This window comes from Heliangelus exortis, chromosome 29 (genome assembly GCF_036169615.1).
Source record: "Heliangelus exortis chromosome 29, bHelExo1.hap1, whole genome shotgun sequence".
Lineage (NCBI taxonomy): Eukaryota > Metazoa > Chordata > Aves > Apodiformes > Trochilidae > Heliangelus > Heliangelus exortis.
Window position 1 is genome coordinate 714285 of NC_092450.1, and position 17353 is coordinate 731637.

Below are 17353 nucleotides of genomic sequence, written 5' to 3' on the forward strand. Positions count from 1 at the left end.
GGGTGACCCCCACCCCAACACACTGGGGGGGAAAAGGAGCTTTTATCAAAGGCTGAGGGGTGGGGAGCTGGGGGGGCTCTGCTGGGGGGATTTGACACCACCCTGGCCCCACTCCAGGGGGGAACAAGGAACCTCTGGAGGGCTACTTGCCCCATAGACTGGTAGCCACCCAGCTCCTCCCCGTTGCCCCAGCAGCACGGGGCAGTGCCCGGGGCTGGGGGGCAGAGCCCGGGGCTGGGGGGCAGTGCCCGGGGCTGGGGGGCAGTGCCCGGGGCTGGGGGGCAGTGCCCGGGGCTGGGGGGCAGTGCTGGGGCTGGGGGGCAGTGCTGGGGCTGGGGGGCAGTGCCCAGGCCCCGGGCTCCTTCCCTCCAGGGACTTATTCCCCCCCAAGGCCCCATTCCAGCTCCCTGTCCCTGCTGCCATGGTGGTGATGTCCTGGGGCAGGACCCTGCCAGGAGGTGTCTGCTTCAGGAGTGCCATGAAATGGAGATCCTGGAACCTGGGTGAGGGGAAACACTACGTAACAAAAACAATATTAGTGAAGGGTGGTGGGGGGGTGGGGGGCGTTCCAGCCAGGGCCGTTTCCCAGCTCAGGGCACGCACAGGGCTGGACTCACCTCAAGTTGTTACATTTAACTCCCAGGAAGAGTTCTCCACAAATCCTTCAGCAATCAGAACTCCAAGAGCCACTCCAAGCAGTGTTAACAATCCCCTCCCCTCCTGCTCCAACTCCTCCTGCTGGATCCTGCTCCCTTTAACGCAGCTCTAACAACCCGGACTCCTCCTGCTCCCAGCCAAGAGCTCCTGTGCCCAAACCTCCAGGCAGACACAGCCCCATGGGGACCCCTGAGCCCCCCGTGTGCTTCACCCACACCTCCCCCCACCCCGCTTCCCCCCAGCTCTGCTCCGCAGCTCAGGGAAACCCCACACAAACCTGAGGAGCTGCTGGGTGGTGTCAGAGGGCAGCAGGTAACCCCTCCTGACGAGTCCCAACAAGCCCAGGCTGAGCCAGGCAGCCCTGGGGCCTGCACATCATTCCTGGGGTTGTCTGAGCCAGCCGGGCTCTGCTCTGCTCCTCCTGAGCCCAGCAGCACCCCCTGACCCCAGAACGGCCCCCCCAGAGCTCCCGAGGGAACGCGGGCACTCAGGGACCCCCCTCCCCTCACCGGGGTCCCCCACATGCTGAGGAAAAGGCTGAGGAGAGGGAGGAACTGAACCCCCCTTGGGCTGGCACAGCCCTCACCCCCCAGGCAGGGGTGAAGGGGTGGAAGGACAGAAAAGTTCCCTGAAAGGGCTGCAAGAAAATAATAAAAATAAATAAATAAATAAATAAATAAATAAATAAATAAATAAATAAAAAGGAAGTATCCATTGTGACAGCCCCTGGGTGTGAAGTGAAACCCCAAAACCCCAATCCTGCCCCTGAGCTGCTCCTTGCCCCCCTCCCTGGGGTGAGCCAGGTTTCATGGAGCAATCCCACTGCTGCCTAACTACCTCCTGCTAATTGCACTGACCTTCGTTAGCTGCCCGGGCTGAGCAGGAGCCACTTACCCAGTGGGCTGGGATCTCCTGGTGACTCCCGTGGTGCAAGATAAGCAGCACTCTGTTAATAAAATAAAAATAAAAAATAAAAAAAGAGGAGACTGCAGCACAGCAAGCTCTGCACACACAGAGGCTTTACAGGAGGTTCTGGTCCATCTGTAAGAACCAAACCTCAGCTGTCAGGACCAGGCCCTGGCCCCTTCCCACCAAAAATGCCCCCAACAACCCCAGGGGGTGTGAGGGACACAGCTCAGAGCACAACCCCCATTAGTTTGCAAAATAAACTTGAAATTAGATCTTGGGCTGTGGTGTGCATGTGGAAGCACCCAACAAGAAACCTCCCTGTCAGGAAATGCAGATTCTAAAAAACACCAAGGTTCTGAGCTCAGGACCCAACAGGCAACACAGGGGTCAGGAATTGTCAGCGGAGTCACAACAACAACAAAGCACCCCCTTCAAAAAAACCCCACACCACCAAGTGCATAACTGTAAAATAATCTGGTTTTTCACCAGAAGCCTCCAAAATCTCCCTGTTTCACATCCAAACCAAGTCCTGTTAATACCCAGGGATGAGCTGGCATTATCTGCCCTTCCCAGAGGGAAGGAAACGTGGCTGAGGCTCTCACAGCAACACAGCAACCCCAGCTCCACGCCTGAGCCCCCCTGCAGAGGCTGCCAGCCCAGAAACTGCCCTGCGCTGAGGGGCGGGTTTATTACAAAAAAAAAATTAAAAAAAAAAAAAAAAATAGTTTTCTTTCAAAAAAGAACCAGTTGTTTGGGTTTTTTTCCTTGACTTAGCACAGGAACCCCCCCTCAGCTGTCTCCTCCTTTCCCCCAGCCACAGGAGTGGCATTTCTATCTCCAGCACAAGGTTTGCTCCAGTTTATTATCAGCTTGAGAAGTTTCCCCTTCGGCCCCAGCACAGCCAAACAAGCAGCAGCTGCTGGAGGCCATGTTACTGGGATCCACTGGATCCACGCGGGGAGAACCCCCCTGGTTCGGCCAAAATGTGTGAAACAAACGATTAAATTCGAGGGATTTTTTTTTTTTTTTCCCCCGTCGCGGTTGTGTGCGATGCCCAGGAGCAGCTTCACCCCTCCAGGAACCGTTTCCAGCCCCACATTTCCCTTTCCATCTCCGCCGCTGCTGCTCCTTCCCAGTTCGCTCCTCTCGGGGCCAGGCAGGCACCAGCCCCGCGGGGAGCCGGGGCGGAACGGGCAAACACTGCGACGCGGGTTTCGTTAGAAAAATAAATGTTTTCCCCCTCCCTCCCCCCCAGCCCTCCAGGTGAGGCCGGAGCTGAGCCACCACGGGACCGCCCGGCCCGGGCTGGGCCTCCCCCCCGCCCCGCCGCGCCCCCGGACCCCGGGAGGAGGCCGCGGCTCCGCTCCGGGCTTCCCCGGCTCCAGCCGCGGCTCTCCCGGCAGCCCCGGCCGCACCCTGACGGGAGGAGCGGCCGCTGGCGGTGCCGCCGCCACCTCAGGGCCGGCGGAGAGACCCGCGCTGCGCTCCCGGGGAAAGGGAGGCCCGGCCGGGCCGCTCCGCGCTTCCGACTCGGCACCCCGGAGGAGGAGTCCCCCCTCCCGCCGGTCCCCGGCCGCTCACCGGCCCCGCCGCACCGCGCACCCCCTGCTCGGCAGCGGAGCGGCGGGGCCCGGAGCCGCCCGCACACACACAAAATGGCGGCGGCCGCTCCGCCACCGCCCGCTCGGCCGCCATAGCCGCCGCCTCAGCCCCGCCGCCCGCCCGCCAATCGGGAGCCTCCGTGCCGCTGCCCGACGGCTCGGCGGAGCCAATGGGAGCGAGGTTGGAAGGGGAAGGGGAGGGGCGCGCCTCGCCGCGGGGCACTGTGGGGGCTGTAGTCCTGCGGCGCGCTGGGCGGGCGGGGAGGGGGCGGCCGCGGACTCGCTGTCCCGTGATGCCCAGCGGCAGCGCTACATCCGGTGCCGCGCGTTGCCATGGCCACGGGCGCCCGGGGGCTGACGGGGGCTGACGGGGGCCGGGCCCAACTCCCGGTTCGGGTCCCGGTGCCGGCTCGGTCCTGGCCGGGCCCCGCGGGCGCAGAGGGAGCGGGGACCCGCAACCCCAGCCCCAACTCCCCGGGCTCCGCGGGGCGGGCAGTGCCAGGGTTGGGCGGTCAGGGCCCCGTGAGGGCGGTTTGGCCCGGAATAGAGAAACGGAAACGCAGCCCCGGGTGCTGCTCGGCCCCGCGGTGCCACGGGGGATGCCCAGGGGGGTGGGGGGCTACGGGAAGGGGCCTGGCTCGGAGGGAACCCCCAGCTCCCAGGGGTCACCCCCGTTCCGGAGGGGTTTGTGGCCTCCTGCTGCCCCCCGGTGCCTCTCCCGCTTCGGAACCGCCCCTGGGTCGGGATTTGCAGCCACATCTCCCGGGGAGGGGGGGGCAGTGGTGCCCCAAGGTGTCCCAGCCCAATTCCAGCTCTGCCTCCTCCTCCTCCCGGGGTGAGCCCGGGCTCCATCTTGGATCTGGGATCCGGGAGCCCCAAAGCTGTGCCCGGTGCCTCCCGCTGCGGGTTTCCCTCTGGCACCGGGAACGCTGCCTGGCAGGAGGCCCCGGGATTCACGGGGGGGGGGGTTCAGGCTGGGAGTGATGTGTGTGCTGGGGAGTGGGGGCACAGGGGGGGCAATAAATAAATAAATAAAGCATTAAGGAAAAAAAAAAGTAAAAAATCTCCATGCAAAGGCTGAGATCTCGGGCTGGTTTTTCCTGGAGTGGGGGGGGGGGGCTGTGTTCCCATGGGATTTGGGGGTGAAGGATTCAGGGAATTGGCTGCTGGGAGCTTTCTGAGTGGAGTTCGGTGCTTTGGGAGGACACAGAGGGTTTGGGTTTATTCTGGGCTGGAAAGCCCCCAGATCAGAAAGTTCCCCTTTGTGTTACGATTTTAATGGGTGGGAGTTAATGGTGCTGGAAATGGGCTGGCAGGAAAGGTGAAAAATGGGCCAAATGGCATAAAATGTGCAGGGGGGGGACACGGACGGCCCCGCTGTGTCCCAGCACGGCCCCCCCTGTGGGGACAGAACCCCCCTTTGCAGGGTCAGATGTCACCTGGGGATCCCCCTGTCCCCCATGGCCCCGGTGCCAGGGGGTGGTGGCAATGGGTGACACGGAGCCAGCGAGCAGGGGGGACCTGGGGTGGCCCCTCTGCTCCTCCAGAGGGGTTGTCCCTGTCACCTCCCTGTCTGGGAGACGCTGGGATCTTCCCGGGGGGCAGAGCCACCCCCCCTGGGGTGCTCCTTGAACACCTCCCCAGCGCCCCCTGAGCTGGCGGGGCAGGAATGGTGCGGGAATGGTGCGGGAACCCCTTCGGGGGGTTTTCCATGCCTGGCAGAGGTGTCAGAGCTGTGCCCTGGGCAGGGTCCCCAGGCAGGGTTTGACCCCCCAAATGTCCCCATTCCCAGGATTCTGTCCCTTCAGAGCCCTGCGGGACACAGCTGTGGGGTCCCTGCCCGATCCTGCCCTGTACCCCACACCTCCCAGCACCCAGCACCCAGCACCCAGCGCTGCACGAGGTGGATTTAAGGACTGGAGGGACACCAGAGCTCCCTGAGGTCCCCAGCTGTGGTTGGGTTTTGGCCCAGGTGGAATTTGGGGTTTTTTTTGGTTTTTTTTTTGTCCCTGTAGGGCCCTGGTTGTGCCCCCAGTGTCCGTGGCAGTGGGGTCGGGCAGTGTCACCTCCCCTGAGCCCTGAGCTCCAGGTGCTGGCAGGTTTTATGTTTGATGCCCTCAGAATTATTTTTTTCCCATTTATTTTGTTTTTTCCCAGCTGTGTTTCAGTCCCCAGCACCCCGGGGGGGCTGAGCGGGACCACCCAGAGCCCCAGCTGCCACCCAGGGCTGCTCCTGCCCTCTGTAACACCCCAAAACCTGGGTGCTGGGACCCTTCCCACACCTCCCAGGAATATTTTGGGGACATCCCCGCCCGGCAGCACCGTCCTGGCCCCCATGGCATGGGGGGGGGGCTCCTCCCGAAGCGTTTTGGGGTCCGGGTTTGCAGTTGGGGGGGGTGCAGAGCAGAGCCCTGGGGTGGTGCTGCCCCCTGGGACCGGGCCAGGACCCAGCAGAACCCTCAGTACCGGGACCGGGCCGGGGAGCGCAGTGCTGGGTCACAGCTCTGCAAACAGCCCCAGTGTCCCCATCACCTCTCTCGGTGTCCCCATCTCTCTCTCGGTCACCCCCAGACCCCCCCCATGGGGCCCCACTTGACCCCGCCCACCGCCTAAATGACCCCGCCCACCCAATTATGACCCCGCCCATCCCACACCAGACCACGCCCACAAACCCACGGTCTCCGCCCACCGCTGGCGTGGCCACGCCCATTCACAACACCGCCCTTGTCCCGCCTGTAGCCCCGCCCCTACTATGGCTCCGCCCCCAACACGCGCACATCAGGCCCCGCCCCCCGCCGTGGCCCCGCCCCTCGGCTCCCCCCCGTGTCTCCGGGAGTCCCCCCCCCGCCCCCCGCGGGTCCCCACGCCCCCCCACGCCCTCTGGGTGTCCCCAGACCCCTGAGCGCTCCCCGAGGCCGCTGTGTCCCCCCCCTCACGTGTCTCCGGGTCCCCCGCGTGCACCCCACCGTGTCCCTCGGTGTCCCCGACAGGTCCCAGGTCCCCAATATGTCCCTCGGTGTCCCTCGGTGTCCCCAGGCCCTCCCAGCTCCACCGTGGCTTCCGTGTGGCCTCATCCCTGGTGCCACCTCTCATGTCCCCCCATGTGGCCCCAGGTCCCCTGTGCACCCCATGTCCCCTGCCGCATCCCCCCCGCTGCCCCTCATCACCTCTGTGGGGCCCCAGGACTCTGGTGTCCCCCCCGATCCGAGTGTCCCCCCCGATCCGCAGTGTCCCCTGCAGTGTCCCCTGTGCCCTCCATGTCCCCTGGCCCTCCCCATGTCCCTGGTTACCTCCCTGTGTCCCCCATGTCCCTGTCCCCTCCACATGGCCCCAGGTCCCCTGTGCACCCCGTGTCCCCAGGAGGAGGATGAGGGGGCTCAGGGTCGGGGGGGGGTCACCTGGAAGTCCCCCCCTGGCTCTGCTGGGGGCTCCTCCCTGCGGGTGGCTCCATGGCCCAGGGGGAGCCCGGGAGTGCCCGGGTGTGGGCTCTAATGACTCATTAACCGGAGAAATTAATTAACGGGAGGGGGATGGCTGTGGTGGGTGACACACGGATGGGCCATGTCCCCAAACCCAACACCCATGGTGTGACAAAGGGCAGGGGTGGGGGTGACATCCCTGCCCGTGCCCAGGGCATGGAGCCCTTCCCGGTCCCCAGCAGGAACAGAGAAAAATATTGGTGACAAAAAGGGATCCTGGCTGTGCCGGCTTGTCACCTCACGGGGTCACAGCGCACCCCTGAGGACATGGGGCTGGTGTCACAGAGCTGTCCCGTGGATGTGACCCCGTTTCCTGGCTGGAATGGGGGATGGGGATGGGATGGGATGGGGATGGGGATGGGGTGAGGATGAGGATGGGGATGGGGATGGGGTGAGGATGGGGATGGGGATGGGGTGAGGATGGGGATGGGGATGGGGATGGGGATGGGATGGGAAGCAGCTCCCAGTGGATTTTTCCTTTGTCTGAGTGCTGGATGCTGCCACGTTCCCATGGGGCTGTCCTGCTCCTGTCCCCATCCCGGCCATCCCCGTGTCCTGCTCCTGTCCCCAGCACAGCAATTGGTTCCCAGTGGCACCACACCGGGCCCACCCGTGCATCCCTCACCCCGGGGACACCGCTGGGGAACCCCGGCCACACCACCCCCACCCAGCAGCTCGACCCCGCCGGTGGCAAGGTGACAGGGACAGGCAGGCAGCGAGGCCGTGGTGGCCCTGGGGACATTTGTCCCCGGCACTGCTGCAGCCGCGGACTTTGTGCCGATCGGGAGGGGAGGTGACGCGTTTGGCAGCGCTGGCGGAGCCCCGGATCACCCCAAGACCCAACGTCAGACCAGCAGGTGACAGGGGGGTGACATCCGCGGGTGATGCTGTGACACGGGGGGACAGGGGGCGGGTCCCTTCTCGGGCCACTGCCCCACCCCCGGCTCTGGGTTCGGCTCCGGGAGGAAATCACGGTGTTATTCCTGGTTTGAAACAGGGGAAACTGAGGCACGGCGGTGCCAGAGCAGCTGCTCAGGGTGGCTTTTGGGAGAGAAGAGCTGGAAAACCCCGTTTTTCCTCCAAACCACCCGGCTCAGAGGCCCGGAGGAGTTTTGCAACACCCCATCCCTTTCATCCCAGCTTCCCTGAGCCTGGAGCTGAGCTCCCCCGGGCAAAGCCCAAGCCCTGGGTGGGGTCTGGGGACAGCGATGGGGGGGTGGGAGCCGGGAATAAGGCTCAGGTGCGGGAGCTCTGCGGGAATTCGGCCGCAGGGGTGGTAGGGAGGAGGCGGGGGTGTGAGCGGGACTGGGATTTAAATCCTGAGAAGCCCCAGGGTTGGGATTTGCTCGGGGAGGGTTGAGCTCTGCTGGGTGATGAGCTGTGCCAGGTCTCTGCAGGTCCCTGCCCGGGCAGCTGAGCCCAACCTGTGACCCTCAAGGGGGTGCTGAGGGGTGGGGGCCCAGGGTGCTGGGCAGGGTTTGGGATCAGGGTGCTGGGCAGGGCTTGGGATCAGGGTGCTGGGATTTCGGTGCTGGGCAGGGTTCGGGAAGGGCTCAGCTGTGCTGCTGGAGGTTGTTTACCCCCCAAGCCCGGAAAGGCTCCACTGGGAAGGAAGGGGAGGAGAGCTCCAGGCTCTTCCCAGCACCCGAGAGGGAGGGATGCTCCGGGCTGCACCCTGAGGTGGCCCCAGGACACCCTCAGCCTCCTGGGTCAGGACCCCCAGCACTGCTCCTTCCTTCCATCTCCCTGGTGGCTCCGCAGTGACCGGGAAGCAGCAGGGACCTGAGGGTGGCCTGGGACAGGAGGGGACCCTCTGGTGACAGGTCAGTGACAGGTCAGCACTGAGGCTCGGGGGTTGGGGTCTGGGTGCTGCCACCCTTGGGTGTCATCGCCCTGTGCTCCAAACCTTTGGAGGATGGAGGGGGGAGGGAAGTGCAGGAGGAAGCAGGTCCTTTGCCCCAGAAACGTGGCTTTTCCGGGGGATTTCCTGGCTGATGCAAGATGTGGCAGGAGAAAAGTGGTGGCAGGGAGTGACCTTGGCCCCACCTGAGAAGGGACCCTGCTGAGGGGGCCTCTTGCTCTTGGCCCCTTGCTGAGGGGCTTTGGGTCCCCTCCTGGGGACATGGGGTGGGGGATGCTGGGGGTCTCTCCTGGCAAGGTGACAGCATGGGGCTCCACACTGCAGCATCACCTCCCTCAGCACCCATCCTGACAGTGCCAGCACCCATCCTGACAGTGCCAGCACCCCCTGGCAGGAGCTGTGGCACCGGCATGGCCCAGGCAGCAGGTAGGGCTGAGCAGGGGCACTGCCCCAGGAGAGGTGATGGAGGTGCCTGGCATGGGGACCCCAGTGCTGGTGTGAGCCCCCCCCCTCCCAAATCCACACCAGCTCCCATCCCCTCCTGTTTCATGGCCCTGTTTCCCTTGGACTTTTGATCCTAAAAGCACCTTTCACCCCAAACTGAGCTGCAGGGTTCTGGGCTCTGCCAGCAGCTCCTGTGGCACCAGCCCGGGTGCACCTCCCCCCGGCTCCCACTCCACATGGGGAGGGTGGCCAGACCTGGGGGGGGGCACAGAAATGACCATGAGAGGGGGAGCAGAGGGAACTGATCCCCAGTTGTGAGGGCTCCATCCCTGCCCCATCCCTCCCAGGAGCTGAGGGGAGCTTCGAGCACTGCGACGTGGCCATCAACACCCAGCAGGAGGTTTCTGATCTCTACACCCGGCTGGAGAAGCTGGGGGAGTAAGTGGGGACCCTGCACCCCCTCTGCTTGGGGATTTGGGGTGGGATGGGGGGTGATGGCTTCTCACCCTCACTCCGCCCCAGGGGAAAATTCGGGACCGTGTACCGGCTGCAGGAAAAATCCAGCGGCAAAATCCGGGCTGGGAAATATTTCCGGACGAGGACGGCGAGAGAGAAAGGGGCAGCTCGGGCAGAGGTGGAGCTCATGAACCTTCTGCATCACCCACGTCTTGTGCAGTGCCTGGCTGCCTTCCAGAGCCCCACCGAGCTGGTGATGGTGATGGAGTAGTGAGTGTGGCAGAGGGACTTGGGGGACAGGGCTGAACCCTGCGAGGAAGAGCACTGAGGGTGGGGAGGGGTCCCTGCAGCCTGGGGTGCTGGCACGGGGTGCAGCATGGATGGGAAACCTGCAGACCCAGGGGAGATGGGTGGTGAGGTGGTCCCAGAGCACTGAGTCTGGGTTCCCTGCTTGGGGAAGGGGCTTCTCCTCCTCGGGGTCCCAGCAGGGTCCCCAGCACCTCCTCCCCCTGCAGCGTGGCGGGGGGGGAGCTCTTTGAGCGCATCGTGGGCGATGAGTTTGAGCACACGGAGCCCAGCAGTGCCCAGTACCTGCAGCAGATCCTGGAGGGGCTGCAGTTCATGCACAACCAGACCATCGTCCACCTTGACCTCAAACCTGAGAACATCGTCTGCGTCAGCCCCGGCAGCCACTGCCTCAAGATCATCGACTTTGGCTTGGCACGGCAGCTGGGTGAGCAAGGGGGGGCTGCTGGGGGGCACCAGGGCAGGGACTGTCACCATCACGGGGACATGGCCTGTCCTGGGCACCTCAGTGAGGAACCTGATGTCCTCTGCCCCTTCCTCCGGGACAGGCAGCCCTGATCCAGCAGCAGGGGTGCTGGATCCGGGCCCTGCATGTCCCCAGCCCTGCCCCTGAGGTGGAGACCCCAAAACCCCCCCGGGTCCTGGGGGTTCTTGGCACCCAGAGGTGGTGTAGGAGAGCACCAAGACCTGCAGTGGGTCCTGGGGGGTGGCAGCTCCACGTGGACGTGGGGGTTCATGTGCCCAGGAGGTGTTGGGGTGCCCCAGGGTGATCCCAGCTCCACACCTGCCCCGTGGTCTCCCTCATTTCTGCAGCTCCAGACACCCCCGTGAAGGTGCTACACGGCACCCCCGAGTTCATGGCTCCTGAAGTGGTGGCCTTTGAGCCCGTGAGCTGCTCCACGGACATGTGGAGCGTTGGTGTCATCTGCTACATCCTGTGAGTGGCCTCCTGGGGACAGCAGCTCGGGCTGGGGGGGGCTGAGCTGCCACTGATGTCCCTGTCACCCCCCAGGCTGAGCGGGGAGTCCCCTTTCCTGGGGGACAGTGACATGGAGACACTGAGCAACGTCACAGCTGCCCAGTGGGACTTTGAGGACGAGACCTTCTCGGAGATCTCCCAGCAAGCCAAGAACTTCATCAGGCAGCTGCTGCAGAAGGAGCCTGGGTAGGAGCTGGGGGGGCTCTGGGGGGATCCCATGGACAGAGCTGGGCTGGGCTTTGGAGGGGAAAGAACTGGATGTGGTGGCTGGAGGGGACACTCCAGGGGACAATGCCAGGTCCTGAGGGTCTGGTGGTGGTGCAGACCCCTGACCCCCCCCTCCTCTGCCCCAGCCGCCGTCTCTCCAGCTCAGGGGCTCTGCTCCATCCCTGGCTGCAGCCCCAGCCCAGCAGCACCAAGGTGCTCTCCAAGGAGAGGATCAGGCAGTTCCTGACCCGTCGCAAGTGGCAGGTACCCAGGGGGATGTGGGGATGTGGGGATGGTTCTGGTGGGGCTCAGAGCTCCTCTTCTCCTCTCCTTTTCTCTCCAGAAAACAGGCAGAGCCCTGCTGGCCCTCAACAGGCTGACCCTGCTGACCCAGAGCCCGGAGAGGAGAGTGTCAGAGGCTGGGGATGAGGAAGGTGATGGCCCCTGAAGCATCATCCCCAGTGTGTCCCACCAGCCCCCTTCTCCCTGCCTTGTCACCCCCAGCTTCTGATCCTGGGCAGCTTCTCCAACCTGTCCTGGCACCAGCAAACCCTCGGGCATGTCCCCAGTGTGGCATTTCTGTTCTGTCACCACCAGGTCCCAGCTCCTCAGAGCAGCTGCCAGCCCAAGAGGAGGAGGGAGGTGTGAGCTCTGCAGCCCCAGGACAGGCAGGGAGCAGGGAGTGATGGAGATGAAACCTCCTCCAGCAGCTCCCACCAGGAGCCTGGCCAAGTGCCAGACCCAGACCCCAGGTTTCCTCTTCTTGTGGTGAGCTTGGGCTCCCACCGTGTCCCTGTGGGGACAGCCGTGCCTGCTGTCCTCAGCACGGCCTTCACTGGGCACCAATAAAGCACTGAGCATCTCTGCACTCTCTGTGCTGCTCTTTGCCACCCACCCAAAAATAATTGCTGGGAAAGAGCTGCCTGAGCTGTGTCTCCCTTTTGGGAACTGGCCCATCCATCACCTCTGTCTCCTCCAGGAGGGATGCTGCAGGGACTGGGTGGGGATGCTCACCAGCAGCCCCCGCTTCACAAGACTCTCCCCATAACTTCGGGGGGGGGGGTTTGGCACCATGGCCTGAGCCCAGGGCCAGCAAGGGCCGGGATGATCCCTGGGGACTCTTCTCTCCCTGCTTCTGGGCCAGTTCTGGTACCAGTAGGACTGTAGGGGACCCAGAACCTGCTGTGTCACCTCCAGCCTCCTCCTGTGGAGGCAGCTCGGGGAGAAACCAGGGGCTGGAGTCCCTTTCCTGCAAAAAATGTGCCCAGCCCTGCCCTGGGGACACGGCGGGGGCCGGGGGACACCCAGCTGGGGACCCCGGGTTGTCCGTGCCCCAAAGATGTGTCTGTGCTGGGAAGGGGTTTCTGGGCTGTGTTAGGCAGAGTCTGACCAGCAGGTGGGGAAAGGGGACCCTGAGAAACCCTAATCCTTCTGCTAGGAAAAAACCCGGGAGATCCCAAAGCCCATCCCTACCCCCAGCACTGCCAAGGCCACCACCACCCCACGGCCCTCAGCTCCAGGGATGGGCATCCCTTTGGGAATGGGGATTCCTTTGGGGATGGGGATCCTCAGGACCAGGGAGATGTGGACACACTGGAGAGAATCCAGTGCAGGGTGATGGAATCCTGAGGAAAGGCTGAGGGAGCTGGGACTGCTCAGGAGCACCTCATCCATGTATGGGACCACCTGAAGGGAGGGGGGGGAGAGGACAGAGCCAGAGTCAGACCAGAGGCCATGGGCTGGAACACAGGAGGCTCCATCTGACCCTCAGGAAACATTTTTTACCTGGGGATGGATCATGGGCAGAGATTGCCTGGGAGGATGTGTGATCCCCCCACCTGAGGATATAAAATTATCTGGGCATGGTCCTGGGCAGCCTGCTTGAGGGGGCCCTGCTGGAGCAGGAGGATGGGCCAGATGACCTCCAGAGGTCCCCTCAACCTCAGCCATTCTGTGCCTCTGTCACCCTCCCCTCCTGCTTGTGGTGCTGCCCTGGAGGGTCCAGCCCTCTGCCAGCAATGCAAGGCTGAGGCACTCTTCCTCCTCCTCTTCCTCCTCCTCTTCCTCCTCCTCTTCCTCCTCCTCTTCCTCCTCCTCTTCCTCCTCCTCTTCCTCCTCCTCTTCCTCCTCCTCTTCCTCCTCCTCTTCCTCCTCCTCTTCCTCCTCCTCTTCCTCCTCCTCTTCCTCCTCCTCTTCCTCCTCCTCTTCCTCCTCCTCACCTCCTGGGTGAAGCCACCAGGGGCAGGGGGAGGAAATTGTTTTTATTAAACTGAACCAAATCCACCCACTCACATCCGGGGGGGGGGGGAGACACGTGTCAGAGCTGCTGTCAGGAGTGAGCATGGGACAGGGATGGAAGGGACAGGAGCCATGGAAAACCTGCTCTCAGTTTGCAGAGCCTTCTGGTGCAGAACCACCAGGTTGGGAGGGTCCCACATCAGGCTTTGGGCATCCTGCTGCCTCTGGAGATGGGAGATCACTGGAGTGCCTGTGGTCCCGGGGCTGGGAGACTTTGTGGTTCCCATCAGCTCTTCTCTGGGTCAGGGGGGAGGGATGCTGTCACCCTTTTGTCCCCTTGCTGTGTCAGGAGCTCCCCAGCTGCACCCAGCCCTGACTGGAGTTCCTGTGTCACAGCTCTGGTCCCGTGGGTGACACCGTTCTGGGTACCTCTGACCAGGGGATGCAGGAGGTCCCATGCCCAGGACCTGGGGGTCTCTGCCCCTGGGTGGGAGCAGGAGATGCCACTGAAGAAGGAACTTGGTTTGGAAGCTGGAGCAGGGAACTTCAGCTGGAGAATGAGGAGCCCTTTTGGGGACACCCCTTCCCCCCCATGCTGAGGCCACCTCGATGTTTTCACACATCGTGGCTCATTCCCCCCAGGGTCTGACCACCTCTCTCAATGCTCAGAGCTCACCTGCTTCCTGTTCCTCCCATGCTTCCACAGCAGATGAAGTGGATTCACTGCTCTGAGTTGGACCAGAAACTCCTTGGAAGCAAATAAACAAACCAAAATATTCCCTGTTTTACCCACGGCATTTGCTTCCCCTTCCCAGGAGAACAGAGAGAGGCCAAGGAACCTCTTCCTCCTTCTCTGCTCCTCCCTTGATTCCACACACATCATATCCCACTTTTTACCCATTTTCTGTCCTGTTTTCCTCATTCCCCAGCCCTGGACTCTGCCGTGTCCCTGGGGATCCCAGCTGAATGCCTGGAGCTGCAGCTGATAACAAACACCACGTTAGGGCTCATCAAGCCCTTACCACATGACAGCACCAAAATATTTCTGGTTGGACACTGTGTTTATCTTCCTCTGTTTTCCAACCTCCTGGCAGCCCTGAAACCCGTCTCCCAGGACTCCAGGCCTGAGCTTTCTTGCTGCAGTTCTGGTTTTTATGTGGAAAAACCCAAGGTACCAACAGAAGCAGCTGCAGGAGAGACCTGGGTCTTCTCCTTCTGCTGCTCCCCGTGGGTGACAGCACAGAAATGGGTTCTGGAGAGTGATGGGCTGAGTGAAGAGCAGAGTTAGGCCCAGGACTCATTAAAATCGTTGAGAAATTCAGCAGGACTGAAAATAGAAATCCAATCTCAGCATCTCGGAGGCAAAGGAATTAAGATCTTGATCTTTCCATCAAGAAGGACTCTTGGGTTGACCTTCACTTCAGCCACGAGTCCCTAAAGCAGTGGAAATGCCCCACGCAGGCAGAGTGATGCCCGTGGGGAGCCTGGGGGAGCAGCCCCCCCCATCCCAGACACCCCAAGGTTCAGGTTCCTGGGGGGGTACACGGGGTGGGCTCAGTTGGCCAAATCCCCTGGGGCTCCTGAAGCATCAGGATCCCCAGTGCCGAGAGATCCTGATAATCCAGGCTTCAGTCTGGGTTTCCCAACCCAGGTCTAGGAGCTTTTGTTTGGATGAGGAGCGATCTCCTGGGCAGGGATAATGCTGAGAAATTTGTGGACCTGTGAATACAAGGGCAAAAAACCCCAGAGGAGGATATGGTCCTGCATGGGGGCTTTCCAGTGAACTGAAGGTGATGAAGAAAACAAACCTGACCCTGATGCCAACCCTCATGAGATAAAATAAAATTTTGCCCAGAGCACATATGGAAGATGAATATGTTGTTTCTAGAAGTTTTTTTTTCCGGACTGTTCTAGCAGGGAGGTAACAGCCAGGGGATTTGAACCATCAGAGAAAAGCCTTCAGAAATCACAAGTTCAACAGCAAAGAAGTGGTGGGAGGAGAGAAGACTCGAGGAGTGCTGGATGCAGAGGCAGCTCCGTGAGGACAGGAGTTCTGGTGATGAAGGAAGCTCAGGAACAGCCATGTGGGGTGTCCTCAGCTCCCAAGGGGCACGGCCACCTTCTGACCAGGTTCTGGTGGCTGGGGCTCTTTGAGGTCAACACTCATCACCCCAGGGTGCAGCACCCAGGACTGGTTCTGCAGGGTGGAAGAGCAGATAAGAGCCCTGAAGTCACCCAGGTGAAGGACCACAGGAACTCTGGACGTTTTCCAGCTCTGGAGTCACCCCAGTCCCTGGCTGAGATGAGGGGTGCCCAGGGCACTCCCCTCCCTCACCCTCCTGGTACTGAGGGTGCTGGGGCAGCCATGGCCAAGGTGCAACCCCCGGCACCCCACACCAGGACTGGGCTCCCTCCTTGCAGCTCAGGAACATCTCCCTGGGGGTCAGAGGGACCCCAGGTCCATGGTGAGGTTCGGCCCATGCCAAGGAGGCCCCAAACCCGTCCTGCTCAGGGTACAGCCCTTGTTTCTCCCTCTGCTTTCATGGCCCTCATCCCATGGACCAGGACGCGGTTCCCTTGGCTCCCTCCCTGCCTGCTGCTCCGTGACGTGGGGACATCCCGCTCCCAGCCAGGGGACCTGCTGGGATCAAACTCTGTCCCAGGCAGCCCAGGACCTGTCCTAGCACCCGTGTCCCACCAGGATGGAGCCATGGCGGTCACAGCACCCACGTTTCACCCTGCTGCAGGAGGGAGACCACAGACCCCGGGGGTCCCCCCAGGCTCCCTGCCCCAGAGCAGAGCCTGTCCCTGGTGTGGGACATCTGGGTCACCTCACACAGAGGCCTGGTGACACCAGGCCTCCTGGACACCCCTCGGGAAGTGTGGCCGTCCCTGCCTTCCCTTAAAATCCTGGATTAAAGGCAAAATATTTAACGAGCTGCTGACATAATTAATGAAACGCAGACATTCCAGCAGCAAAACTGTGCTGAGGAGAACAGAGCGAACCCAAATGTGGGTGACCCCAATTCGGGTGCTGCCGTGGGTCCTCTCCCACCTCCCAAACCCCCGGCGGTGCCGGGGAGGACGCGGTGTCCCCAGGGGGCTGGTGGCAGCCACCTGGGCCCTGTCCCATGTCCCCTGCCCGGGATCTGGGGGTGGACACGAAATGGTGGAGCAGGACGGGAACCTCCCCCCGGCCCGGTACCGCCTGCCCCATCCCGGTACCGCCCGCCCTGCCACAGGCACCGCGGGGCCCAGGGATGTGTGGGGTGGGGGACAGGGGGTCCCAGGGTGCCATGGGATCCATTCACAAACACCCCAAACCCCTCCGACCCGGGATGAACCTCACCCCCTGCTGCCACACCTCACCTCAGCCATCTCCCCAAAACTCACTGAATCTCCCCAAATCTCCCCAAATCTTACAAAGTTTCACCAGTTCTCACCAAATCTCACTAAATCTCGGTAAATCTCACCAACGCTTATCAGATCTCCCCAGGTCTCACAAAATCTCAACAAATCTCACCCCAAATCTCATGATTTCTCCCCAAATCTCTCAATTTCTCCCCAAATCTCAGTGATGTGGCAGCTTTGTGTCCAGGCAGTGTTTGCAGCCCCTGCTGGGGGGGGACAGCCCAGACGTGAGGGGGTGAAGTGGTGGCTGCAGGGCTGGGGCAGCCCATGGGGGCTCTGCCAGGGGTGGGGGGGCCTGTTAAAAGTAAAAGAAAATAAAAAATAAATAATGGGAAAAAAATAAAGTACACGTAACAAAACAAATGGTGATGTAAATAAGATTAAAAGTGGAAGTAAAATAAAAAAATAAACAAAAGTACATACAGTAAGTAGTGAAATAAATACGATAGGAAAGTAAAATAAAGTAAATATAAAATTATATAAGTAGCAAATAAAATAGTGACTAAAATAAAATTTAAAAATACTGAAAGTAAAATAAAATCAAGATTAAAACAAATAAGACAAAATAATTAATAAAAATAAAATAAAATTTAAAATATAAAATTGAAGTAAAACAAGATAATGAAATAAAGGGAAAATGATAAAATAAAAACTGAAATAAAATTTAAAGTGTATAATGGGATGGAATGAAAAGTAAGTAAAATAAAAAACAAGAGGAAAAGATTAAATAATTGAATAACTGAAAGGAAAGTAAATAAAAATAAAAGAATAAAGTAGATAAAATAATAAAGTAAATAAAGTAATA

The 17353-nt window shown here is 61.1% G+C and overlaps 1 protein-coding gene and 1 long non-coding RNA gene across 7 annotated transcripts; one reads left to right on the plus strand and one right to left on the minus strand.

Annotated features, from left to right (window-relative positions):
* Positions 1-897: 897 nt before the first annotated feature.
* LOC139788386 (uncharacterized) lies at positions 898-3298 on the minus strand. Its single transcript, XR_011722845.1, has 3 exons — positions 3148-3298; positions 1552-1603; positions 898-1294 (listed from the first exon to the last, which is right to left on the minus strand). It is a non-coding gene; the product is annotated as an uncharacterized lncRNA (long non-coding RNA).
* A 4190-nt stretch (positions 3299-7488) lies between these two features.
* On the plus strand, positions 7489-11767 carry LOC139788387 (myosin light chain kinase, smooth muscle-like). 6 transcript variants are annotated; one of them, XM_071728307.1, is made up of 12 exons: positions 7489-7503; positions 7644-7683; positions 8408-8480; positions 8832-8933; positions 9299-9389; positions 9474-9677; positions 9923-10140; positions 10527-10650; positions 10726-10878; positions 11046-11163; positions 11243-11333; positions 11497-11767. In XM_071728307.1, exons 4-12 carry the CDS (start codon positions 8918-8920, stop codon positions 11583-11585), a joined length of 1104 nt encoding a protein of 367 aa, XP_071584408.1. In that variant the 5' UTR covers positions 7489-7503; positions 7644-7683; positions 8408-8480; positions 8832-8917; the 3' UTR covers positions 11586-11767. The 6 variants fall into 6 exon arrangements, 5 of the variants coding, with proteins under 5 accessions (XP_071584408.1, XP_071584409.1, XP_071584406.1 ...); XM_071728308.1 differs by lacking the exons at positions 7489-7503; positions 7644-7683 and having other exon boundaries at positions 8246-8469; positions 8862-8933; XM_071728305.1 differs by lacking the exons at positions 7489-7503; positions 7644-7683 and having other exon boundaries at positions 8247-8480.
* The last annotated feature ends 5586 nt before the right edge of the window (positions 11768-17353 follow it).

What these genes read in the sequence shown, in the direction of transcription:
- LOC139788387 (XM_071728307.1), top strand. An exon ending in CGGCTGGAGAAGCTGGGGGA is followed by an intron (nt 9,390 to 9,473) that starts GTAAGTGGGGAC and finishes ACTCCGCCCCAG; the next exon opens with GGGAAAATTCGGGACCGTGT. An exon ending in AGAGGCTGGGGATGAGGAAG is followed by an intron (nt 11,334 to 11,496) that starts GTGATGGCCCCT and finishes TGTCACCACCAG; the next exon opens with GTCCCAGCTCCTCAGAGCAG.